This window comes from Pecten maximus, chromosome 12 (assembly GCF_902652985.1).
Source record: "Pecten maximus chromosome 12, xPecMax1.1, whole genome shotgun sequence".
NCBI classification, from domain to species: Eukaryota; Metazoa; Mollusca; class Bivalvia; order Pectinida; family Pectinidae; genus Pecten; species Pecten maximus.
The window spans coordinates 40,668,987-40,696,236 of record NC_047026.1 but is presented as its reverse complement, the minus strand read 5'-3'; the positions used below and the strand labels follow the sequence as shown (position 1 = coordinate 40,696,236).

General features: G+C 37.2%; 1 protein-coding gene across 2 annotated transcripts in view; it reads left to right on the top strand.

Annotated features, from left to right (window-relative positions):
- The window catches only part of LOC117339440, a 46,538-nt gene that overhangs the window by 12,982 nt on the left and 6,306 nt on the right, over window positions 1-27,250 (top strand). The window contains exons 2-16 of one of the 2 annotated variants that reach the window (XM_033901019.1): window positions 6,515-6,634; window positions 6,934-7,002; window positions 7,236-7,379; window positions 8,510-11,122; window positions 11,750-11,968; window positions 15,227-15,376; window positions 15,685-18,047; window positions 18,694-18,826; window positions 19,109-19,197; window positions 19,483-19,669; window positions 19,900-19,962; window positions 21,945-22,067; window positions 22,409-22,620; window positions 23,156-23,324; window positions 25,145-25,273. In XM_033901019.1, coding sequence (XP_033756910.1) covers window positions 6,515-6,634; window positions 6,934-7,002; window positions 7,236-7,379; window positions 8,510-11,122; window positions 11,750-11,968; window positions 15,227-15,376; window positions 15,685-18,047; window positions 18,694-18,826; window positions 19,109-19,197; window positions 19,483-19,669; window positions 19,900-19,962; window positions 21,945-22,067; window positions 22,409-22,620; window positions 23,156-23,324; window positions 25,145-25,273 — 6,783 coding nt within the window. The remainder of the gene's footprint in view (window positions 1-6,514; window positions 6,635-6,933; window positions 7,003-7,235; window positions 7,380-8,509; window positions 11,123-11,749; window positions 11,969-15,226; window positions 15,377-15,684; window positions 18,048-18,693; window positions 18,827-19,108; window positions 19,198-19,482; window positions 19,670-19,899; window positions 19,963-21,944; window positions 22,068-22,408; window positions 22,621-23,155; window positions 23,325-25,144; window positions 25,274-27,250) is intronic. The other variant, XM_033901020.1, reaches the window with a different exon arrangement.

Genomic DNA, 27,250 nt, shown 5'->3' with positions numbered 1-27,250 from the left:
AGTACGTCACAGATACCAAATATACCAATATACGGCGACATGTATACAGTACGTCACAGATACCAAATATACCAATATACGGCGACGTGTATACAGTACGTCACAGATACCAAATATACCAATATACGCCGAGGTGTATACAGTACGTCACAGATACCAAATATACCAATATACGCCGACGTGTATACAGTACGTCACATATACCAAATATACCAATATACGGCGACGTGTATACAGTACGTCACAGATACCAAATATACCAATATACGCCGACTTGTATACAGTACGTCACAGGTACCAAATATACCAATATACGGCGACGTGTATACAGTACGTCACAGATACCAAATAAACCAATATACACCGACGTGTATACAGTACGTCACAGATACCAAATAAACCAATATACACCAACGTGTATACAGTACGTCACATATACCAAATATACCAATATACACCAACGTGTATACAGTACGTCACAGATACCAAATATACCAATATACGGCGACGTGTATACAGTACGTCACAGATACCAAATATACCAATATACGCCGACGTGTATACAGTACGTCACAGATACCAAATATACCAATATACGCCGACGTGTATACAGTACGTCACAGATACCAAATATACCAACATACGCCGACGTGTATACAGTACGTCACAGATACCAAATATACCAATATACACCGACGTGTATACAGTAAGTCACAGATACCAAATATACCAATATACGCCGACGTGTATACAGTACGTCACAGATACCAAATATACCAATATACACCGTCGTGTATACAGTACGTCACATATACCAAATATACCAATATACGCCGACGTGTATACAGTACGTCACAGATACCAAATATACCAATATACGTCGACGTGTATACAGAACGTCACAGATACCAAATATACCAATATACGCCGACGTGTATACAGTACGTCACAGATACCAAATATACCAATATTCGCCGACGTATATACCAATATACGCCGACGTATTTAATACATATAGAAGGTATATCACAGACATGTCGGAAGTCCTAGAAGGCCTTTGTTAACAGGTTAACTGACGTGACGGAAGTCCTAGAAGGCCTTTGTTAACAGGTTAACTGACGTGACAGAAGTCCTAGAAGGCCTTTGTTAACAGGTTAACTGACGTGACGGAAGTCCTAGAAGGCCTTTGTTAACAGGTTAACTGACGTGACGGAAGTCCTAGAAGGCCTTTGTTAACAGGTTAACTGATATGAGGGAAGTCCTAGAAGGCCTTTGTTAACAGGTTAACTGACGTGACAGAAGTCCTAGAAGGCCTTTGTTAACAGGTTAACTGACATGACGGAAGTCCTAGAAGGCCTTTGTTAACAGGTTAACTGACATGACGGAATTCCTAGAAGGCCTTTGTTAACAGGTTAACTGACATGACGGAAGTCCTAGAAGGCCTTTGTTAACAGGTTAACTGACATGACGGAAGTCCTAGAAGGCCTTTGTTAACAGGTTAACTGACATGACGGAAGTCCTAGAAGGCCTTTGTTAACAGGTTAACTGACATGACGGAATTCCTAGATGGCTTTTGTTAACAGGTTAACGGACATGATGGAATTCCTAGAAGGCCTTTGTCAGCAAGTGGCCTTACAGATACGAACTAATGTAGTCATATTCATAGAGAAATGTCCTTTATAGTTTTGTTCCTTGAGCCGAATTGTTGAGCAAAGTTAAATGGAACATTATCAGTGAGATCTTCATTCCTACATACCTATATAATTACAACTTGAATGTTTTTTAGTCTATAGTTATGGTTCTTGGACACTGAATGTCCGTCCTCCTGGGCCAATTAAACAGATGTACAGGGAATTAGCTCTGTCTTCTCCTGATACTAAACCTGTTACCTCGCCACTTGTTCTATAAACTGGATGTTTATATAGCCTGATACTGAACCTGTTACCTAGCCACTTAAATTGTTCTATAAACTGGATTTTCATATAGCCAGAACAAATACACCTGTCTCGTATATATGGACGCTTCCAAATTGATCCCGGAACCAATGGTCATGTTCCGAGAATGGTGATCTCTATTTAATGTCAAGACATTTTATCCGAACTATAGGATATTCTATTGCAAATGAACTCGGCTATTTCCGTCATCGCTCGGTATCTAGCTTTGACGGAATCGGCCGAGGTGCTACGAAACAAATAATGCCCAAAAATGATTCACGTATCGTTATGTTCCATGATGAAGACAATATATATGCCAGAGAAAGTGACATATAACACATTTATATAGAGACATATTTTTATGATTTGAAACAATATTTCTGAAATAAAAAATATCTTAACGAATTAATGAATACACATTTCTCTGAATGAATGGAAAGCTTCTTTCATTTAATTATCTACAGTGCATCTAAATAATTTATGTCTAACTGTAGCGACTCACATAAATAGGAGAATCTGTCTGTACTGTTAATTTGATACCCGAGATAATTTGTGATTATTGTATTTACAGATGATATAGGACATACTTATGCGACCTAACTTTGAAATGTAGTTTTCCAAAAAAAGTTCCAAACTCGATAAAAGATTATAAAATGCAATTCTAATATTAATATGAATTAGTTCAGTCAAAGACATACAAAGACTCATCTTTATTGTGAAATCTAAAAATAGATTCCATAAACTGTAGGGAGTGTGCAGGCAGCAGGCCTAGGGTCTCGGTGACCGGACGTATGTCCAGTCACGTCTCCAGAGGGGCCAGTCAGAAACAGGAGGCCAGGCAGAACGGGAGTCGGCATGTAATTAGTGGCGGCAATGTACCGCTAGGTCATCTACACTATACCTGGTTGGGAAAAGTTTCAAAAACAGTGTTTTCTGTATATACCAAAATGAACACATTAATTTCTCACACGTAAATGAAAAGAAAAAAATCTAAACTTTGCCTCTTTATTCACTCGTAAGGCAGAAACAATGTTTCCAGCCACGGGTAGGTATAGAATGAGGTTAAACCCTTTTTTGAATGTTTTCATAGGGGCTATATATCACAGGGATTTGACACAAATTCCAAAACTATGATCCGAATGTATTTCATACTTATACTACATATAAACCACGGGGGCTGTGCGGGAGAGTCTGACTGGTGATTTTAAAATGTTTTCTTTAAAGATGTGTCATATAGAGTTTAGGGTTGGCAGAGTCAATAACATGAGTTATTAGTGAAGTACAGGACGCTTACTGCTCCGGAACACCTGGTCTTACTCTTTATGTACCTTTTCAAAGATCTCTATAGAAATCTATAATTTTTGTCCTTATTATATCCCTTTTTTGTCGTTTAAATGGCTGTATTCTCTGTTGTGTAAGCTCGTCTTCACAGATCATACGTAACCCCGCGTAATCTTTAGGATTAATCAGTAAATAGAAACAGGAAATAACTCTCTGATGTAGCCACCAATATAATAATTGTATTTGTGACGGTAAAAAATGTTTAAAGAAAATCTATACTTTTTATACACTATAGGTCATTTTGATACTAATTTCAAGCATTAGAGGATTCAATTACATTGAGAGAATTGCTTGGCTTAGGGAACTAGTTTTGTACCAATATTGACCTTGATATCGACAATTCGCATTATCTCCAAATGTGAAAACATTTCGTGTTTTGTACTATTTGTGTTTTGGCATTGTAGAGACTTAGCGGTGCTTTAGTGTCACAGGATTCACGATGTTCACATTGGAAACAATATATATATAGTTTTCAGGAAAAGTTGATAAACGAATTAAAAAGAGATATAGACAATTGTTTCCCGTTATTTCTAGTTTAATAGTTTTATTGGACATTTAGCCGTTCATTATTATTGTACCGATAAATTACATGAACCAACCGACTTTTAATATACTGAATCGCATTTTTCGCGTATTAGTCAAGATAAAAGAAAGTTTATACGTTTTTTATTAGCTATTATATAGTTATATCATTAAAAAAAGATGTTCTTGTGAGGAAATGTCATCGATTACACGTGTTTATTATTGGAATTCTGTAGTAAGAATAATGTGGAAATGTAGAGCATAATATGACATCTAGAGTCAATAAATGTGCCCCATTTAAATTCATTTCTTGACCTGATGTCAATTCTGAATCACATTTTGTATGACACACAATTTTAAAAGAATTCGTACGCTCGTGATCTGTCATTGATGAAGTGGTAGTGTAGAAAGCCGGGCTGTGATATTGCATAATACCATATGCTAATTTAGTATTAGTTTTCTTTATTGTATACGAAGATTTACTGCCATTCTGTGCTTATTCCATCCATACCCAACTGATGTTTCCGGTGCGGGGTTCGAGTCCCAGCCAGGGTGGACGGTCCTGTATAGTCGTTGTTATGTTTTGGACAATACATATTATCCTAATCAATCTGAATACGAAATAGAATGCGACGGACCTCGAATTCGATTCAAATAGCTTATTAGGGTCTCGTATGTTGTTCAGTATGGTAGCCACCAGCTACTACAAGGCAACTCCGTCTAAAAATACACTGGTTATTGACGGGGTTATATATCCACTAAACAAACTAGCATGGACACTCTTATCAATAATCAACGTGCTTTAAGTGTGTAGTATGTAAGTATATAGGAATGTATACATTTTGTGCAGAAAATCTCGGGCCTCTATCCCCGGGATCCACCCATGGGATCAACCCTCAGATCAACCCCCAGGATCTATTGAATGAGATAATAACTGATTGATTACTTGATTTAAACATATTTTTATTGTTCAATATAACAACAAGGATAAGGCACAAGTTATCTCAACTTAGAAACGCCTTCTCCCAAAATACATTGTATATCTATAACATATCTACAATAATATACACTATCACCAATTAAGTTTTCTAGAGTTAGATATTTGTTAAGAAGAGGAGAGCTGAAAAGCCAGGAAGAAGAAAAGAATAACAAAAAAAAGGTGGGGGGGAGGGGGGGGGGGGGGGGGGGGGGGGGGGAGATTTATTGAAGTGAAATATTTTTAATTGTTTCATGGAAAGAAATCAATCGTTGTTAAACTGTTATTTTTTCTAGTACATACATTTTTGTATATATATATATACATGTATATGAAATCACTAGTGTTTTGATGTTTAACAGGTGACTCAGCACAGGAAGCCGAAGGTAACCATGTCACTGTCCACGCATGCTGCACGTGTGTGCTTCTCCACTTGATTGTAGTTTTATGACGACAGGTATTCTGTCGATTCCAAGCGACAAGCGATATAACGGAAGAGCGAAAAATAAAGCCCCCAAAGTGAAAAAACCCGCCAAAGCCAGTTAAAAAAGATAAAATATCTGAAAGCGAAATACGGAAAAGAAAAAGAAATAACAAAAACGCCAATGTTTACACTTTTAGGAATATTGTCAGTTTGGTGCATTTTTGTCTTAATCGCTGGGATGTGTAACATGGCGGACTGTTGTAGACGCAGACTTGTATACATGGAGACTGACCACCAACTCTAAGTTATTTTGTAAAGAACTGTTCAGCTGAATTCTTATGCTAAATTATATCCCCCTAGTTTGAAACTTAGGATCAGACATATCGTAGAGACCAATGTTATCAATTTAGTCCAGTCTAGTGTTGGCGTCATTTAGATATGACTTGAACAGGTACAAGGTGTCTTTGTGCGCCATAACCTTTTGAAATAATTTTTCAGATATCATTGCCGACCCAAAGTAACATTTGAGGATGTATCTGTAAAATCTCTTTGGAATAAAAATGCATGTTGTTCGACCGAATGGGAAAATGTTTTTTAAATAGGAAAATAGACATGCTCGGTGTTATTAAGCATGGAAATCATTTCGTTTTTTTGCCACTCAGAATAACAGTTAAACTTTAAGTAGCATGCAATGTACATAACTAACCCAGGTAAATATCACATGTTGTTTTGTTTTATATATAACTGGGTCAGACTTGCCTTTGTTACTAATCATCAGACATTAACAGCATGCCTCCACAAAATTGGACGTTCAGTATTACCTGTGAATTCATGAATACATTACGGTGTTTATAAACTCTGTACCCATTAGGAGGTTAATTAAGGTACATTATAAATGCGCGCGTTGTTAATTTTATCTATGTAAATGAGATGTGAGGACTCACCTATACGTTATACCTGTAGTGGTCATTTGACGGACGTCAAAGGTGATGTATAGCTGAGTGACTGACCATCACTTATCAAGAGACTAAACAGCGGTTTGTACTTTTCTGTAATTTATTCACGACATATCAAAGTCTCATTTCAGTTAAAAGGTAAAGAAAGCGTTAATTTTCGATCAGTCTAATCACAATTTCTCTGCTTGGTATGGTGGTGAATGTCGACAGATTTGCCTCCCCTGTACTATACTTGGTATGGTGGTGAATGTCGACAGATTTATTTCCCCTGTGCTATACTTAGTACGTACTTTGTGACGATTTGAGGTCGAGATAACAAACATACGTTGTGACAGTATATTGTACGTTTTCTTCATTATAGGCAGAATTATAGACGAAAATGATACTTCACCAACGTCACTTCTGCTGGAGTTTGAAAAACCGAAAGTGAAAAGTTCCGGAAGCGGTTATCCTTTTATCAATTTCAGATCAAAAACTTTAGGTAAGGTTTTTTTGTTACAATAAATTTTTTCCTGTGTTGAATTCAAATGTCATTAAAAGGGATGTAATGACGCATTGATATTGTAATTGTTTACGTTAGGTTAATGTATGTCGATCATACTTTAAAAATGTTTTTCCAAACTCTGAATGAAATAAAATACATTATATAATCGTTACATGACTTGATCTGAAACATTATTGCAGAAGGAGAGTTGAGACCTACACGTGGTTAAAATATAATGTAGTTGTATTTTTATGTTTGAAAAGAAGATCTGATGAGCGGGTTGTCTTCTGTTACAGAGTCACGTCCGAAGTCCATTGACGTCACCAAGGAAACTGATATCGGACAGAACCAACTGGACTTCGAAGGTAAAATTTCTTGATAACAAAAGAGTTCGTAGCTTACAAAGCCCGAATGTGGACCACTTATTAGCAAATAAAAGGATTTATTCCACACCTCAACACTGGAAATATGTTAGTGAAAATAAAATAAAGGTGGTCAAAAAGGAAACAGGCTTCAATGTTTCTCTCGCTACATAATAATGTATCTCCCAGGTGTAGTAAACAGTGGGGAATGTAAACGTGTTCACTTTCAACTTCAGTCAGAAAACCAAAGCTGATATATTCCTCGAGGATAGACATAGGACCGAATGGAAATAATGAAACAGGGAGACCAAACCGGAACCGGAAGTCGACATCATCACTGTCTGATCTGAGTAATTCAGATTCAGAGTGTAAGACTCCAGGTAATGATTTAAACACTTGCTACTTCTATAAGTGAAGTTTTTCCAAAGAAGAGAATGTATTATCAGAGTTAAGGAAAAGGAAAAAAGTGCTCATACATGTAGGTGACGGTTTCCAGCTAGAACATTGAATTAGGAAATAAGCATATCTTCACCTTTGACTCTGCCTTATGTGTTTGACACCTTGATGTGGACAGTTAATGACTTAGCAAATGCAGACTGGTTAAATAACAAGATTTATTTGCGGTTTAATATTTGAGAAACGCAATTTAACGAATGATTAATACATTTTAGCCCACCGTCATTAGATGGTGGACTATTCAAATTGCCATCCGTCCGTGGTACTTACTTCATACTTATTACCTCTGTTTCTCAGTACTTTAGGAAACTTCATATGAAGGTTCCTCTTGGTCCCGATAGTTATGCTTATTGAACTTTGAGACTGATCAGAAAACGAAATGGCCGAGAGGCGGCCATCTTGAATTTTGACAGGTGGAAAATTGTTACCACTATTTCTCAGGAAGTGCTTGTTGGATTTTTGTTTTTTCAATGTTCATATGTAGGTTCTGTATATATAATTTTACTAGTTTGCTATCACTATTTCTCAGAAAGTTCTTCATGCATGGATCTTTCTTAGATTTGGAGACTGGAAACAAAAATGGCCAACCAGTGGCCATTTAAGGATTTTGACAATTTTGTTATCATTATTTAATCAGAAGCACTTGAAGGATATTTCTCAAAATTGATGTGTAGTTTTCCCTTTAGTCCTTACTAATGCACATTGAATTTTGATTGAAAAACACAATGGCCGATAGGCAGCCATTTTGACTTGGCAGTTGAAGTTTGTTATCGCTATTTCTTGTAGAGGAAAGATGAGTCTTATATATAACGAATTAAGTTAGTTCAGTAGTGGGCGCCATGCTACCTCTGGGGTCTCTTGTTAAACAACCGAGATATGGGGAAAATGAGATTAAGTACTTAATCAATAATATATATAAACACAATTTGTCTTTTATTAATATATGACAGAAGTCCATACCATTTTTCTGGTATATAATGATATCCGTATGGTAATTAGTTACTATGCTTATTGATCATTATTCTCTTCGTCTACTATTATTTGTTTTATTTAGAAATATCTGTTCGCCCAAAAGTGATTTCAAGAGCCGCTTCTGAAGAGAGAACACCCGGATCTGTGACTAGTCCTCTGAGAGCTGACGACCCTGACTTATCGTACACTGTGACTAGTCCTCTGAGAGCTGACGACCCTGTATTATCGTACACTGTGACTCGTCCTCTGAGAGCTGACGACCCTGTATTATCGTACACTGTGACTCGTCCTCTGAGAGCTGACGACCCTGTATTATCGTACACTGTGACAAGTCCTCTGAGAGCTGACGACCCTGTATTATCGTACACTGTGACAAGTCCTCTGAGAGCTGATGACCCTTTATTATCGTACACAACAGCTGATATAGCGGCGGGACTGAATCAAGCACGTCAGCATTCCACAGACGATTCACCGGTAGAGGAGAAAATAGAACCGTCAACAGTCGCCAGGACCGATACTAGTCCGTGCGGGAAACATTCACCACCACAACCGGAAGTAGTCGTTAACTCTAAGGAAGCATCGCCTGTCGCCAATTCCGACGTTGTTCCTCCTTCACGGCAAAGTTCAGATCGACGCCTGCTGAAACAAAATAATACTGATGGAAGTTTGGATGTTTCATTAGAGAAGAATGACGAAAATCAAAACCTTGAAATATGCCCTGAACAAATCAGCACAGACACGAATGTTGTAAAGAACCACAGCGACACGACGAAGGACAATCAATCGAGTAAGGGTGACAGGTACAAATCGAACGGGAACAGCATCGCCATATCTAGTGCCAATACGGGAAGCGTGGAGGAAGAGTTTGCACAACTTCTTGATCTGAACGATTCGTCTATAGAAGAAACGTATACAGAAGAGGTGTTACCTCTACGGATCATAGTGGAAGACGACGTATGTCTTCCGGAAAATCCTTCGTCACACACATCCACAAGCTCCAGGTCTGACGAAGAAACACCAAACGAAGCGAAATCTCAAAACGTAGCTGACACCAGGAGACCTATTCCGGTACCAAGAAGAAGTCAAAGTGTCACAAATCAGGAACCACAAGATGGATATTCCTCGGAGGAAAGTACTCCAAAGAATAACTCTCATATAGAGCGGAAATCATCTACCTCATCTTCATCCTCGTCAGGCTCTGATAGTACCTCTGACCGAAAGTATGTTTTACAATCACAAGAAGAAAACATTAAACCGGAAGTGGGTTCAGGTAATATTTTATCAGAAATAGACTGTGAACAGGAAGCAAAGGAAAAACGACAGAGATCAAACTCCTCATCGTCTACATCATCATCGTCATCGTCATCCTCATCCTCATCCTCTTCAGGTCATAAGTCATCAAGTCCGAAAGTACAAGCGGATCCGAAAGTTGTTCCACTAGAAAAGGAATGTAGAAGAAAGCTTGAACCGGAAGTTCTTGCCACAGTCAATAATGAAACAGAATTAAAACCTAAATCTGAAATTATTATCAGCCCAACTGTAAATACCCCGGATATTCCAGAGGTAAAGATAAAGGATGCTTTAACTGCTGAGATCAAAGACCTGCCCGCCGTTGAAATCAAGGAAGTTGAAATAAAAAGTACACCTGCTGTTGATATTGGGGAAATACCTGCGTATTTCGAATTAAAGGATATTCCCCCTGTTGAAATAAACGCCGTTCAAGAAATCGAAATACAGGGTATCCCCGCTGTTGAAATAAAGGAAATCCCTGCCATTAAAATCAGGGATATTCCAGAGTACCTTGAAATAAAAGATATTTCATCTGTTGAAGTCAAAAATGTTCCAGAAGCCAAAATTAAGGATGTCCCTGCTTTTGAAATCGAAGACATTCCAGATTACATTGAAGTAACAGATATTCCCTCTGTTGAAAAGAAGAAAGTTCTTGTCGTTGAAATTAAGGGTACCCCCGCTGTTGAAATCAAGGACCTTCCAGATTATCTTGAAGTAACAGATATTCCCTCTGTTGAAACCAAGAACGTTCCTGTCGTTGAAATTAAGGATACCCCCACCATTGGAATCAAGGACATTTCGGATGTTGTAATAAAGGATGTTCCTTCAGTTGAAATAAAGAAAAATACAGAAGATGAAATAAAATACATCCCGGTTGTTGAAGTAAAGACAATCCCTTGTGTTTCAATCCAAAACAAGTCAGATGAGGCAGTTTACGTCGCACCAGAGGAAATAAATGGTGTTCTCAAGGTTCCAAACGATCTGAAACAAGAAAAGAAGGAGACGGCATCAATCAAACTGCCTGATTCTAAGTCAGTCTGGAACCAGTCATTTTCATCCTCATTTTCTGACGGAGCCTATGAGACGCCAGAAGAGGAAATAAAAACATCCCCAAGAGGTGTTCCAAGTGTACCCTGTATTCCAGACATTTCGTCTGGCGGTCACGATCAGAATTCTATATACGAAGAACCTTTCAAAAGTCGACGTCGCTCTTCTAGCTCGTCGTCGTCGTCGTCGTCGTCGTCGTCGTCGCCATCCGGATCCGATAGATCACGTGACCGGGGTAGAGTTAAAAAGAAGCCGGAAATGAACGTTAAATCCGACCTTGAATTTAAAGACACCGTTATTAGCGTGGCAGAGGAAAACGACATTCCGGAATGTGTATATGACGTCATAGTTGTAAGAGGTAAGCCAAACTATTGCTTTTTTGGTGATAACCTTTTCAATTGAAAGTTTAAAAAAAAACAATATCTCAGAAGAAAAAATAAGCTTTATTTACACATTAAATACCTTTGATAACATTCCAACTTAGAAATATTGGATAATTGATCATCAAGGTCACAGGACTATGTGAATCGAGGTAGTAAGGAATTTTCTCTAAAGGTTGGTATTTTCAAAAAAATATATTTATTCGTGGAAAGAATGAGACCAAGATTTTTTTTGCATTGGAAATAAAATTAACAGAGACATTTTCATCTGTCGCTGAGTTCTGAACGAACGGTAAAAATGACTTGTACAGTATCTGTAATCGCGCATCAATATACCATTGTTTTACTTCATCAAGAGTTAGATTAATCAATTACACGGATTTTCAATTCCCATTTGATGTAAATTGCATGTTTTAAATTCAATGTTGAAAATGCTTTCTGTTTAAGATAAAATAAATTGTTCCACACTTAAGATTTTAAAGTTTCATCCATATCCGTAACCTTTAATAAAGTTGAAATTTAATCAAATTAAGATCCAAATATAACTTTCACTTAATGAAAGCTTTGAAGAAATTCATTAGTAACTCTTTATGTTTGATGTTTAGAGTCGAGCCCAAAAAACAGCGGAACGGACGACATTCCACCAACACCTCCTCCGAGAAGGAATCGAAAGACGAAGAACAATAACAGGAAGTCGCCAGAACAGAACCGGAAGTCGTCATCATCCTCGTTATCGAGTTTAGATAGTCCAGAACCCGCCGGAAATACGCCATCATCCTTCAGAAACAAAGATATACAGAGTGTATATGACTCGATTCTAGAAGGTAAGTCCCCTTCCGCTTTTGTTGATCTCAACATAGTAATGTTACATTTGTATGTTTTAAGTATATTTCAGTTGCATTGCTTCTTTCAATATCATCTTCATTCCATTCAGTGTTTTCTTGTGTACAAGTACGTTTAAATTATATGGTAGAATAATAAAGCATATTTATCAATCAAATTTTACGATTTTCTTAAGATATACTTTTCTGCGTCTCAAAATTGAAAATGCGTTTGACAGTTATTTTATTGTTTAACAATGTTGTGCAATGGGTGGCAAGGTATAACACATTTTTTGTATATAAGAGAAACCACATTGGATACATGAATGAACGTATTTATGGTCGGTACATCTGTGTATGTACAGTCTGTACATGTTACTGGGTATCTATGTTTGGTATGTACAGTCTGTAGTTGTTACTGGGTATCTATGTTTGGTATGTACAGTCTGTAGTTGTTACTGGGTATCTATGTTTGGTATGTACAGTCTGTAGTTGTTACTGGGTATCTATGTTTGGTATGTACAGTCTGTAGTTGTTACTGGGTATCTATGTTTGGTATGTACAGTCTGTAGTTGTTACTGGGTATCTATGTTTGGTATGTACAGTCTGTAGTTGTTACTGGGTATCTATGTTTGGTATGTACAGTCTGTAGTTGTTACTGGGTATCTATGTTTGGTATGTACAGTCTGTAGTTGTTACTGGGTATCTATGTTTGGTATGTACAGTCTGTAGTTGTTACTGGATATCTATGTTTGGTATGTACAGTCTGTAGTTGTTACTGGGTATCTATGTTTGGTATGTACAGTCTGTAGTTGTTACTGGGTATCTATGTTTGGTATGTACAGTCTGTAGTTGTTACTGGGTATCTATGTTTGGTATGTACAGTCTGTAGTTGTTACTGGGTATCTATGTTTGGTATGTACAGTCTGTACATGTTACTGGGTATCTATGTTTGGTATGTACAGTCTGTAGTTGTTACTGGGTATCTATGTTTGGTATGTACAGTCTGTAGTTGTTACTGGGTATCTATGTTTGGTATGTACAGTCTGTAGTGTACACGTTACTGGGTATCTATGTTTGGTATGTACTGTCTGTAGTTGTTACTGGGTATCTATGTTTGGTATGTACAGTCTGTAGTTGTTACTGGGTATCTATGTTTGGTATGTACAGTCTGTACATGTTACTGGATATCTATGTTTGGTATGTACAGTCTGTAGTTGTTACTGGGTATCTATGTTTGGTATGTACAGTCTGTACATGTTACTGGGTATCTATGTTTGGTATGTACAGTCTGTAGTTGTTACTGGGTATCTATGTTTGGTATGTACAGTCTGTAGTGTACACGTTACTGGGTATCTATGTTTGGTATGTACAGTCTGTAGTTGTTACTGGGTATCTATGTTTGGTATGTACAGTCTGTAGTTGTTACTGGGTATCTATGTTTGGTATGTACAGTCTGTACATGTTACTGGATATCTATGTTTGGTATGTACAGTCTGTAGTTGTTACTGGGTATCTATGTTTGGTATGTACAGTCTGTACATGTTACTGGGTATCTATGTTTGGTATGTACAGTCTGTAGTTGTTACTGGGTATCTATGTTTGGTATGTACAGTCTGTAGTTGTTACTGGGTATCTATGTTTGGTATGTACAGTCTGTAGTTGTTACTGGGTATCTATGTTTGGTATGTACAGACTGTAGTTGTTACTGGGTATCTATGTTTGGTATGTACCGTCTGTAGTTGTTATTTGGTATCTATGTTTGGTATGTACATTCTGAACATGTTACTGGGTATCTATGTTTGGTATGTACAGTCTGTAGTTGTTACAGGGTATCTATGTTTGGTATGTACAGTCTGTAGTTGTTACTGGGTATCTATGTTTGGTATGTACAGTCTGTAGTTGTTACTGGGTATCTATGTTTGGTATGTACAGTCTGTACATGTTACTGGGTATCTATGTTTGGTATGTACAGTCTGTAGTTGTTACTGGGTATCTATGTTTGGTATGTACAGTCTGTAGTTGTTACTGGGTATCTATGTTTGGTATGTACAGTCTGTACATGTTACTGGGTATCTATGTTTGGTATGTACAGTCTGTAGTTGTTACTGGGTAGCTATGTTTGGTATGTACAGTCTGTAGTTGTTACTGGGTATCTATGTTTGGTATGTACAGTCTGTAGTTGTTACTGGGTATCTATGTTTGGTATGTACAGTCTGTAGTTGTTACTGGGTATCTATGTTTGGTATGTACAGTCTGTAGTTGTTACTGGGTATCTATGTTTGGTATGTACAGTCTGTAGTTGTTACTGGGTATCTATGTTTGGTATGTACAGTCTGTAGTTGTTACTGGGTATCTATGTTTGGTATGTACAGTCTGTAGTTGTTACTGGGTATCTATGTTTGGTATGTACAGTCTGTAGTTGTTACTGGGTATCTATGTTTGGTATGTACAGTCTGTACATGTTACTGGGTATCTATGTTTGGTATGTACAGTCTGTAGTTGTTACTGGGTATCTATGTTTGGTATGTACAGTCTGTAGTTGTTACTGGGTATCTATGTTTGGTATGTACAGTCTGTAGTTGTTACTGGGTATCTATGTTTGGTATGTACAGTCTGTAGTTGTTACTGGGTATCTATGTTTGGTATGTACAGTCTGTAGTTGTTACTGGGTATCTATGTTTGGTATGTACAGTCTGTAGTTGTTACTGGGTATCTATGTTTGGTATGTACAGTCTGTAGTTGTTACTGGGTATCTATGTTTGGTATGTACAGTCTGTACATGTTACTGGGTATCTATGTTTGGTATGTACAGTCTGTAGTTGTTACTGGGTATCTATGTTTGGTATGTACAGTCTGTACACGTTACTGGGTATCTATGTTTGGTATGTACAGTCTGTAGTTGTTACTGGGTATCTATGTTTGGTATGTACAGTCTGTAGTTGTTACTGGGTATCTATGTTTGGTATGTACTGTCTGTAGTTGTTACTGGGTATCTATGTTTGGTATGTACAGTCTGTACATGTTACTGGGTATCTATGTTTGGTATGTACAGTCTGTAGTTGTTACTGGGTATCTATGTTTGGTATGTACAGTCTGTACATGTTACTGTGTATCTATGTTTGGTATGTACAGTCTGTACATGTTACTGGATATCTATGTTTGGTATGTACAGTCTGTAGTTGTTACAGGGTATCTATGTTTGGTATGTACAGTCTATAGTTGTTACTTGGTATCAATGTGTAGTGTATATGTTTCCAGGTAGCTTGATGAAGGATAGAGACACGATTGACTTGGAATTTCTGAAGCGACACCAGAAAGCTTTCCCAAAAAGCAGACATAATCATTGCGATTCCGAGGACGCTCCTGACTCAAATATGGATACAGAGATACCGAACCAGGTTGTGACAGGTGAATTATGGAACATAATAAATATCCTTAACAGTTTATCAGATACACGTGTATATTAAACAGGTTAAGCAGGAAAAACGATCTCAGATTTTCTCGTTTAAATTCGTTTGAACTAAGCTATTCTAGAGGTTCTAGTTTCTTAGTTTACATGATGTCTGATCAAACGTAACCGCCAAAATCCACATATGTGTTTACTACAATCACCATTGTTCGATATGATGCCAGTTTATTATGCTGAATAAGTACGCAAATGGTTTTAATGAAATATGCTTCTCTAGATGTCATACCTGCATTTATTTTTCCTGTAGATGACGTCATCTTGCCAACCACACAAAGTTCCCTAACCCAACAGAGTCCCACACCTAAAGGGGTATCATTAGAACATGACGCTTACTATCAAAACATTAGCAACAAAGAAGAAAGAACTTGTGAACCAAATAGGTCATTCGACGTAGACGTAACAAAATCACGCCGATACAGCACTTCATCAGATGAAAGTAAAAATAACACTCGACGACGAAGCTCTTCATCAAATGGAAAGAAAATGAAAAATGGTCGGCGCAGTATTTCTTCTGGTGATGATGAAAAGAAAAATCAACGACATAGCTCATCATCAGATGAAAAGAAAAAGAAAAATCATCGGCGCAGCAATTCTTCAGACGATGATAAAAAGAAAAGTCGACGCCGAAGCTTATCACCGGATGAAAAGAAAAAGAAAAATCGTCGGCGCAGCAATTCTTCAGACGATGATAAAAAGAAAAGTCGACGTCGAAACTTATCACCGGATGAAAAGAAAAAGAAAAATCGGTGGCGCAGCAATTCTTCTAGTGATGATAAAAAGAAAAGTCGACGCCGAAGCTTATCACCGGATGAAAAGAAAAAGAAAAATCGGTGGCGCAGCAATTCTTCTAGTGATGATAAAAAGAAAAGTCGGCGACGAAGCTCTTCATCCGAGGAAAGGAAAAAGAAAAACCGTCGGCGCAGTATTTCTTCCGGTGATGATAAAAAGAAAAGTCGACAGCGAAGCTCTTCATCCGAGGAAAGGAAAAAGAAAAACCGTCGGCGCAGTATTTCTTCCGGTGATGATAAAAAGAAAAGTCGACAGCTTAGCTCATCATCAGATGAAAGGAAAAAGAAAAACCGGCGGCGCAGCAATTCTTCTAGTGATGATAAAAAGAAAAATCGACGGCATAGCTCTCCGTCAAATGAAGGAAAAAAGAAAAATCGTCGGCGCAGCATTTCTTCTGGCGATGATGAAAAGAAAATTCGACGACGGAGTACTTCATCAAGCGAAGACAGAAATATATCGCGTCGACCGAACAGATCAGATTTATACAAAAAGAAAGCTCGTCGATGTAGCACTTCGTCAGAGGAAGACGAGGTACTCCGACGACGAAGCTCCTCTTCAGGAAGAGAAGAAAGGAAACCCCGTGGACCCAGTACTCCACTAGACGAAAGCAAACCGAAAATTCACCAAATAAATGAGACCTCCGACGACGAAAAACTGAAAAACAGTCGAGGTAGGTTATCATCAGAGGAAGATACAAAGAAAATCCCATGTCTAACTGCGTCTTTGGAAAATCGAGCTTCAACATCTCGTCCGAGTATCTCCTCGGTTCAAGGGGACCAGTCCATACATCGTCCACACAAATCATTAGAAAGTAATGCGGAGAAAAAACGTAAACCAAGTTCATCTGTCGAGAAGAAAAAGAAAAACCGCAAACCAAATTCATCATCTGACGAAGAGAAAAGGAAGGACCGTCGGTCGAGTTCATCCTCGGAAGGGGAGAAACAGAAGAATACCCGACCAAGGTCATCATCAGACGAGGATAACGGGAAAAATCACCGAACAAGTTTACCTTCAGATGAAGAGAAGAGGAATCATCGCAAACCAAAAAACCGCCGACCAAGTTCATCATCACATGAGGAGAAGATGGAAAATCGTCGACCAAGTTCATCATCAGATGAAGAGAAAAGAAAGAATCGCCGACCAAGTTTATCATCGGATGAAGAGAAGAGGAAAAACCGCCGACCAAGTTCATCATCACATGAGGAGAAGAGGGAAAATCGCCGACAAAGTTTATCATCGGATGAGGAGAAAAGAAAACATTGCCGACCAAGTTCATCATCAGATGAAGAGAAAAGAAAGAATCGCCAATCAAGTTCATCATCAGATGAAGAGAAGAGGGAAAATCACCGTCCAAGTTCATCATCATCAGGTGAGGCGAAGAGGAAGAAAAGTTGTTCATCATCAGAGACAGATAAAGACATAGTTCGACGACCGAGTTCATCAACGGGAGAAGGAATGATTCAACATCAAAGTCAACACACGAACGATAACATGTCAGGAGTGTGGCGGTATGATGTCCCGGAGGCCCACCGACATCAAGGTCACTCTGCTGTAGTAGCTATAGACTTGGGGACAACATACAGTGGATATGCTTACTGTTTCACGTCCGACCCAAAGCAGGTGTTTATGATGAGGAAATGGGAGGGTGGGGATCCTGGGGTTATCAACGAAAAGACACCAACGTGTCTGCTGCTCACACCTGACCTCGCGTTTCACTCCTTCGGATTTACTGCTCGAAATGCCTATCATGACTTGGAGCCGGACGATGCCAATTCTTGGGTTTACTTCGAGAAATTCAAAATGAGGTTACAGACCGAATCGGTAAGTTTGTATAGAGCACGTCTGTTTGACATTATGAATGGCATTTTGGACAATTGTTAACAGTAATATTTTCGATGACGCCTATTAGCGTTTAAAGGTAGATGACTCAAATACGAATTTTGTTTAAAAAAAAAAGTTAGAAATATCAAATGTATCAATTTAAGGACGGATAATCGAACATGTTCTTGTCTTTTTGACTACTGAAGTAAAAACTGACTTAAAATACATAATAAACCTTACTATTGTAACGTAAATGTTTTATAAACACAATCTTACCAGATTACATGGACAACAGTATATAACATAATTATCCCTTAATAAGTTTTCTTAAACGTATTGATAACGTGGCTTGAGCTGTCACGAGACATAATCGGAGTGATATAGGATTCACTTTGGGTGGTCAGGTAACACATTTGCCTTTCACCTAGGCGGCCGGGGTTCTATTCCCTAGCTGGACGTAAAAAGGTATGGGGTCACCTGCCCGACCACGTGGGTTTTCTTCGGGTACTTCGGTTTCCTCCCTAAGTAAAACCTCTCGCGCGCTTCTATCAGGGACAAAAGGAGTCATTAATATAACTTATATAAGTTGTTTCGCAATTGTTGTAAATTAATAAAGTTTACATTTTATAATATACTTTTTTTGCAGGAATTGGGTACAGACCTCATTCTTGGTGCAAGTAACGGTCGACAACTGAAGGCTCTGTCTATCTTCTCGCTGGTTCTCTCGTTCTTTAGAGATCACGTTCTGCGAGAACTGAGTGACCAGTGTGGACGAATTGGTAATATAAATGAAAATGGAATCATTTTATTATCTGGTGAAAACATATACTTCATAAGCCCAATTTGAATTATTTTCAGTGAAATAATTGATTTCAGTTGTATATAACAGGATAAGTTTTCATATGACCTCAAGAGAAATCATCAAGTTGTTCATGATTTGCTTTATTCTGACTAAATTAACGACTGAGGACTTATGACAGTCTTCTGTATGAACAACATTCGAAAATGAGGATACGTGATTGAATATCGAAATTTTACAATGTTCTTGTATCTTGCCACAGTAATGACCGAGGACATCCGATGGATATTGACTGTTCCTGCCATCTGGCGACCGTCTGCTAAGCAGTTCATGAGACAGGCGGCATATGAAGTAAGTAGATGGGCGGAGATGCGTTACTTTTTTAAACCAATGTCTGATTAATTTGTAAATATTCGTTTGAAATAAAATGTGTTCAAAATTGCTTTTTCTAAAATCGCTAAGATGGTTGACATGTAGAACAATATAACACATATTTTAAAAGCAGAATTGCAAAAGTCTATTTGAACACAAACATCGTTTTGTGGAAAACTTAGTACTTTAGATCATCCATTGGTATCTGGTGTTTCAGTAGTGATATATCATGATTTTGCTTTTTTCCCCAATGTACCATTTGAGGCTGGTCTTGTATCCAAAGACTTTCCGGAACAGCTGCTTATCGCTCTCGAACCGGAAGTGGCGTCAGTATACTGCCGGAAGTTAAAGCGACACCAAATTCTGACTGATGTGCCGCGTCATGCGCCCTGGATGGGACAGCCATTTAAATGTTTGAATAAGGATTCGGCTGTAGATGATCACGTGCCTGGTAAGATATTATATACGCGGTACTAATATATCGTGGGGATTAACGACCAATACCTAGTTAATATAGTTTTGATAGTTTCATATCCATTTTGAAGTAAATGAGGTAACATAAACTTTTTAGTATTTGGATAAGTAACTATTAATAAAGTAAACAAACTATTTACTACTTCGGTGATTCTATTTCAATTTGTTAGACAATGTACTATGTACTAACAAGGAATCGATTTGCAGATATGAAATTTTTAACTCGAGAGCAGTGGAAATCTCACGATAGCTTGGAAAAAGTCATGAAAGGTAGCAGGCACATGCATGTAGCACAAACGCATGCAACCATGCAGGTAGATCTACACGTGAAACAGTGCACCGCATGCTTAATATGAGATGAGGCCTCCAAAATGAATATGCACGTGAAATCCACTCATACACAAATATACTCTAGATCGGTTTTAGAAAATACATTGGAACATTTCTACAGATAAAAATAAATTATCGGCTTTAAACCGAGACGTAACGTTATGAGTTGCGGAATAGGAAGTAGTTGGCTTCTTGAGCTTGAAAGAGACATCTTTCCAGACCTCGAGCTGGAATGAGACATCTTACCAGACCTCGAGCTGGAATGAGACATCTTACCAGACCTCGAGCTGGAATGAGACATCTTACCAGACCTCGAGCTGGAATGAGACATCTTTCCAGACCTCGAGCTGGAATGAGACATCTTTCCGGACCTCGAGCTGGAATGAGACATCTTACCCGACCTCGAGCTGGAATGCGACATCTTTCCAGACCTCAGTCATAACGGTGATTCTTTCAGCTGTCACCATTATACACATCGACTCGCTATGTACACTTCAATATTCTTTTACTCTTTACCTGGTTGGTTTGTTGGTGTTTCCCCGGGCACACCTATTCTTCTGACGTCGGCTGGCTCAGGCACCCTTTACAAGAGTTACAGAGTCAGCTGAGGTCCCTTGTGGTGGACCCACATAAAGATTGTTTTGATTGGTCTATTATCGTCAGTAGAGAAGGTCAAGGTCACTTTCGGTGGACCTACTTAAGGGTAGTTTTGATTGACATAAATATTTTTTATTTTAAGTAAAATGACGGCTAAAATATTAATGATGAACATACTTGTAGATACCCATATTATCAGATAAAGCTATTCCCCGTCAACAACATAACGTCATGGTAGTTTAGAAATACGCATGCGCATGCCAAAAGACATTCTCCGTCCTGATAGATTAGCTTAAGATATCCAGAGTGAAACGAAGGGTGGAAAACGCCAATATCACCCAATGGTTCATTTTAAATGTACATAATCCTGGTAAACAATAGAGGGCGCAGTTTTATCTCTAGTACAGATATACATATGTTTACGCGATTTATACACTTTCTTTTTTAATAGTACGCTTCATACTTACATGTCGATTGGTCAATTTGTCTTCATTTATCATATAAGATCCTTATTTTATATTATTTTCTGACACCTGTACGGTTAATATCGGTATGGTTATTAGGGATCTGTATAAATAGATAGGAGGTATGTGGTTAGTAAGAATCTGTATGTGTTACCTGTATATATAGGTATGAGGTATATGGTAGTGTTACCTGTATATATAGGTATGAGGTATATGGTAGTGTTACCTGTATATATAGGTATGAGGTATATGGTAGTGTTACCTGTATATATAGGTATGAGGTATATGGTAGTGTTACCTGTATATATAGGTATGAGGTATATGGTAGTGTTATATCTATATATAGGTATGAGGTAAATGGTAGTGTTATCTGTATATATAGGTATGATGTATATGGTAGTGTTATATCTATATATAGGTATGAGGTATATGGTCAGTGTTATATCTATATATAGGTATGAGGTATATGGTCAGTGTTATATCTATATATAGGTATGAGGTACATGTATATGGTAATGTTATATCTATATATAGGTATGAGGTATATGATAGTGTTATATCTATATATAGGTATGAGGTATATGGTCAGTGTTATATCTATATATAGGTATGAGGTAAATGGTAGTGTTATATCTATATATAGGTATGAGGTATATGGTCAGTGTTATATCTATATATAGGTATGAGGTATATGGTCAGTGTTATATCTATATATAGGTATGAGGTAAATGGTAGTGTTATATCTATATATAGGTATGAGGTATATGGTAGTGTTATATCTATATATAGGTATGAGGTAAATGGTAGTGTTATCTGTATATATAGGTATGAGGTAAATGGTAGTGTTATATCTATATATAGGTATGAGGTATATGGTAGTGGACTGTGGTGGAGGAACAGTGGACATCACGGTACACGAGCTGGACAGTTCCGGACATCTAGGCGAGATATACAAGGCTAGCGGTGGAGCGTACGGAGCGGTCGGTCAGTAACTTGTAGCTTGTTTAGTAAATCATTAAAATCGTAAAAATATTGAGGATGAACTGAGTATAGGGGTAATCAAAACCTGTTCAACTGCCGACGTCATATGTCCCACAACAATTAAATTATAAAATAGAAGGAAACAAACATCTGCAATAAGAGCTTTATACCTTTATGATCTATTGAGCAACAGTTAATGACAATAATAAAAAACTATAGTGGAATAACTTTTGTGTACTTTAAATTGTAGTTAATGACAAAAATAAAACCTACGATAGAATAGCTTTATTGTACTTAAGATTGTGTGGTTCCGCTGTTTTGAGTGTTTTCCTTCCTATTCACAGGTGTTGACCGAGCCTTTGTTGCATTGTTGGTCAGTATATTCGGCCACGCCTTCATTGACCAGTACAAAAACAAATGTCCAGCTGGATGGATTGATCTCATGATGAACTTCGAGGCTAAAAAACGGTCCATGTTCCCTTACAAAGCATCACCCCTCAACATATCACTGCCATTTTCATTCATCAACTTTTACAAAAAATTCCACAAGCCATTGGTATGTAAATTAAATACGATTTATAAATAGATTTGCATTAATCGTAATGCCGAGAGAACGCATCATAATCACCATAACAATGATAAAATATTCGAATCGTGATTATCGACACACACTGAAAATAAATTCATCGTCAAAAGAATATAACTAATAAATATAGCATACATGTATACTGACAGGGAAAATGAAATATGAATTTCGTTGAAATGACCACCCAAAGGATTTAGTTCATCACATGATAGAATGCTTATTTTCCATTGGCTCCAACATACTTGCGTACGATGAGGTAACAGTGCCCACTCCTCCGAAAACGATCAAATTTGGCGTGAGAAGTGCATCCGAAAAACGCCAGGTTTACGACCTTCATTTGTAAACGTGATGACTAAGAATCGCCGGCTTGGTCACTATTCAATCTTTCGACCATACTATGAGGTAAACGTGCCCTTTCAACAAAGCCATATTAAATGAATAGTCCAAAGATAAATATCATTAAAACAACATCAGACATCGTAAACATGATGGATTTCTTTTACAGCAAGGCAGTATTGAACACGTGATACGAAAGTTCCACGACAAGGACGTGCAGTGGTCGCCTCAGGGCATGCTTCGACTGGCTCCGTACGCTATGTTCCGTCTATTTGTCCCAGTCCTTGACAAAATCAAGTCAGCCGTTGGGGATGTCCTCAACAACCCAGACGTCAAAGGTATCACTCTTAGTACTATTTCCAATTAAGGGCATCTAAACAGCAAATCCAGCCAAAACAGTTGATATTTTACAAGGCTATACATCCCTACTAGGGTGCAATTTAATAGAAGTAACTTGATAAAATTTTGATATGTATCATGTCAAACTGTGGGCTTTGCTGTTGACATTTGATTTGTTCACGAGTTCGTAAATTTCAACAAAACATGAGAAAAATGCATGTTTCAGGGGGACATAATTAACTCATTTGTATCGCATTTATTGTGCAAAACAGTCATGTCGTTTTGCTCACAAGGGTCTAAAGCACAAAATAGGAGCATTTGTTCGACTAGATTGGACTTTATTATATATATAAACACTGATTTTATTTAGACCTTGAAATGCAAATGGCGGTTGTGAATAATACCACACAATTATGGCATATAAGAAGGTATTTCAAACGTCCAAAATGTTCATATTAGATACTACAGAGAACTCTAGACATGGCAGGAAGACTGTTTTTAGGAAAAAATGTCCATCAGTTGAATTTGGGGTAAAAGATATATATTGATGAAAAAGGCCCAAAACTCACCAGTTTCACAACTTGTCTTAAAGAGGCTTACCCGCAGACGGGCCGGTAAACGGCACATCTCCGATCACTTAACAAACTTCAGTACACGTTTCTATGTGACAAAATTAGAGGCTTTCCGACTTTATTTCTTGAAAACAATTACAGAATATGTATTTAAAAGACGTTTTAAAACTCAACCTGAGAGGGAAATGTATGGAATATAACGGCAAATCTTCTTTGTAAATCGCCGCTGCCTTTGAAGTTATCACTGTGCGGCACTGTGCACGTGCTTGTTTCTTTGATGTGTCAATCAAATTAGACTCCACTTTATAGCGGGGACTTATTGCGGGTTGCGATTAAATGAATAATATTTAAAAGATGAGGTTTAATATCATTTTTCAGCGTTTTATAAGGAAAATAAAATGAAAAACTCAACAATTCCAACAATCTGTCATGTGTAAAAAAAATCTTTTTCTATTAGCCAATTTTTCTGATCTCTCTGCGGGCAAGCCTCTTTATAAAGGGCATTCTCACTATAATCAGATGTCTTAAAAGTATGATATAGGAGCATTTTTAATGGCTGAAATGCCTCCCTTTATGCCATATTTGTGTTATATCATCCACAGCCGCCATTTGCATTTTAAGGTCAAAACAAAATATGTGTTTATACCTACATAAAGTCAAATCCGGTCAAACAAATGCTCCTACTCTGTGCTATAGGGAACAACCAAGCAATTGAAAAAATATATTTTTGAAACAGCCCCTGAAAGTTGAGCCAAGGATAAAATGTCACTGATTGGCCAGTATGTTATGAAGTGAGAAAATAGATATGTAGCCTGATAGGTAACTATCAATAAGAAATGTTGATATAAATTTCGTAAGTCCGATTGATTTTTTCCCAAAAAAATCACGTAATAATAATAAACAGGTAAACATTTAAGATTTTTGAGAATTTTTACTGTGAAATTCACCTATTTTCAAAATGGCTACCCTGGAGAAAATTTGAGCTGAAGGACCCAAATTTTTTTTGATTAGGTGTTATATCAGACCCTAAACTTTTGTTATAAACCATAATTGTCATATTGAATTCAAGAATTTGAATGAAATACACACATGCACTCCAAAACGTTAACACTAAAGTCTATGGGAAAACAATTGGTTGGTTGGTTGGTTTCTATAGACACTTGTGAGCATGACAGCTGGGCTATTTTCAGGTTTGGTTATTGGTTAGTGGTTATCTGCCACGATAACAAACGTTACCTTGGTTACAGATCTTAGGTACCTATTTCTGGTCGGAGGGTTCGCAGAGTCTGCCATCCTACAGCACGAGATCCGGAAGGAGTTTGGCGAGCTCGTGAATGTCGTGGTACCTTACGGGTCATCTATGGTCATATTGAAAGGTGAGAGGTCATCGATTACTGATCAACAACTAATAACGGATTTCGTTCTCAATGTTTACACAAACATGTCCGTGTACCAGGTTATATTTTTGCAGTTGAATATGGATCAGCTTTTGGGGAAATAAAATATAGAGATAATCAGAGTAACGGGAATGTTAAAAATAAAGACCAACTGAATGATTCAAGGGCGAAATTTAATGATTGATGTGTTTGAGATATCTGTGGTTGGTGTAGTGAAGATATTCCCGGGAAAAAAATTAACATACCCAGAAGTAACCTATTACGAGTCCAGCAATACAAATATAAAGTATAATGTCTGACGTGTACTGTCTAGGGAACACATTAACATTTCAGCACAATATTTGATTTTGATACTTCAGCTACAATCTTCGTCACATATCAACGAGACTTACAACAATATGGTAATGTTTCCCAGATCAATCATTATAAAAATGTAAATAATAATACAAATGATTCTTTCTAGATATTCCCCCGACCAAACAGTATATATAATTATACATATGACACTTTATAGATGTTCCCCCGACCAAACAGTATATATAATTATACATATAACACTTTATAGATGTTCCCCCGACCAAACAGTTTATATAATTATACATATGACACATTATAGATGTTCCCCCGACCAAACAGTATATATAATTATATATATGACACTTTATAGATGTTCCCCCGACCAAACAGTATATATAATTATACATATAACACTTTATAGATGTTCCCCCGACCAAACAGTATATATAATTATACATATGACACTTTATAGATGTTCCCCCCGACCAAACAGTATATATAATTATATATATGACACTTTATAGATGTTCCCCCCGACCAAACAGTATATATAATTATACATATGACACTTTATAGATGTTCCCCCGACCAAACAGTATATATAATTATACATATGACACTTTATAGATGTTCCCCGACCAAACAGTATATATAATTATACATATGACACTTTATAGATGTTCCCCCGACCAAACAGTATATATAATTATACATATGACACTTTATAGATGTTCCCCCGACCAAACAGTATATATAATTATACATATGACACTTTATAGATGTTCCCCCGACCAAACAGTATATATAATTATACATATGACACTTTATAGATGTTCCCCCGACCAAACAGTATATATAATTATACATATGACACTTTATAGATGTTCCCCCCGACCAAACAGTATATATAATTATACATATGACACTTTTATAGATGTTCCTCCGACCAAACAGTATATATAATTATACATATGACACTTTATAGATGTTCCCCCGACCAAACAGTATATATAATTATACATATGACACTTTATAGATGTTCCCCCGACCAAACAGTATATATAATTATACATATGACACTTTATAGATGTTCCCCCGACCAAACAGTATATATAATTATACATATGACACTTTATAGATGTTCCCCCGACCAAACAGTATATATAATTATACATATGACACTTTATAGATGTTCCCCCGACCAAACAGTATATATAATTATACATATGACACTTTATAGATGTTCCCTCGACCAAACAGTATATATAATTATATATATGACACTTTATAGATGTTCCCCAGACCAAACAGTATATATAATTATACATATGACACTTTATAGATGTTCTATAGACCAAACAGTATATATAATTATATATATGACACTTTATAGATGTCCCCCCGACCAAACAGTATATATAATTATACATATGACACTTTATAGATGTTCCCCGACCAAACAGTATATATAATTATACATATGACACTTTATAGATGTTCCCCCGACCAAACAGTATATATAATTATACATATGACACTTTATAGATGTTCCCCCGACCAAACAGTATATATAATTATACATATGACATTTTATAGATGTTCCCCCGACCAAACAGTATGTATAATTATACATATGACATTTTATAGATGTTCCCCAGA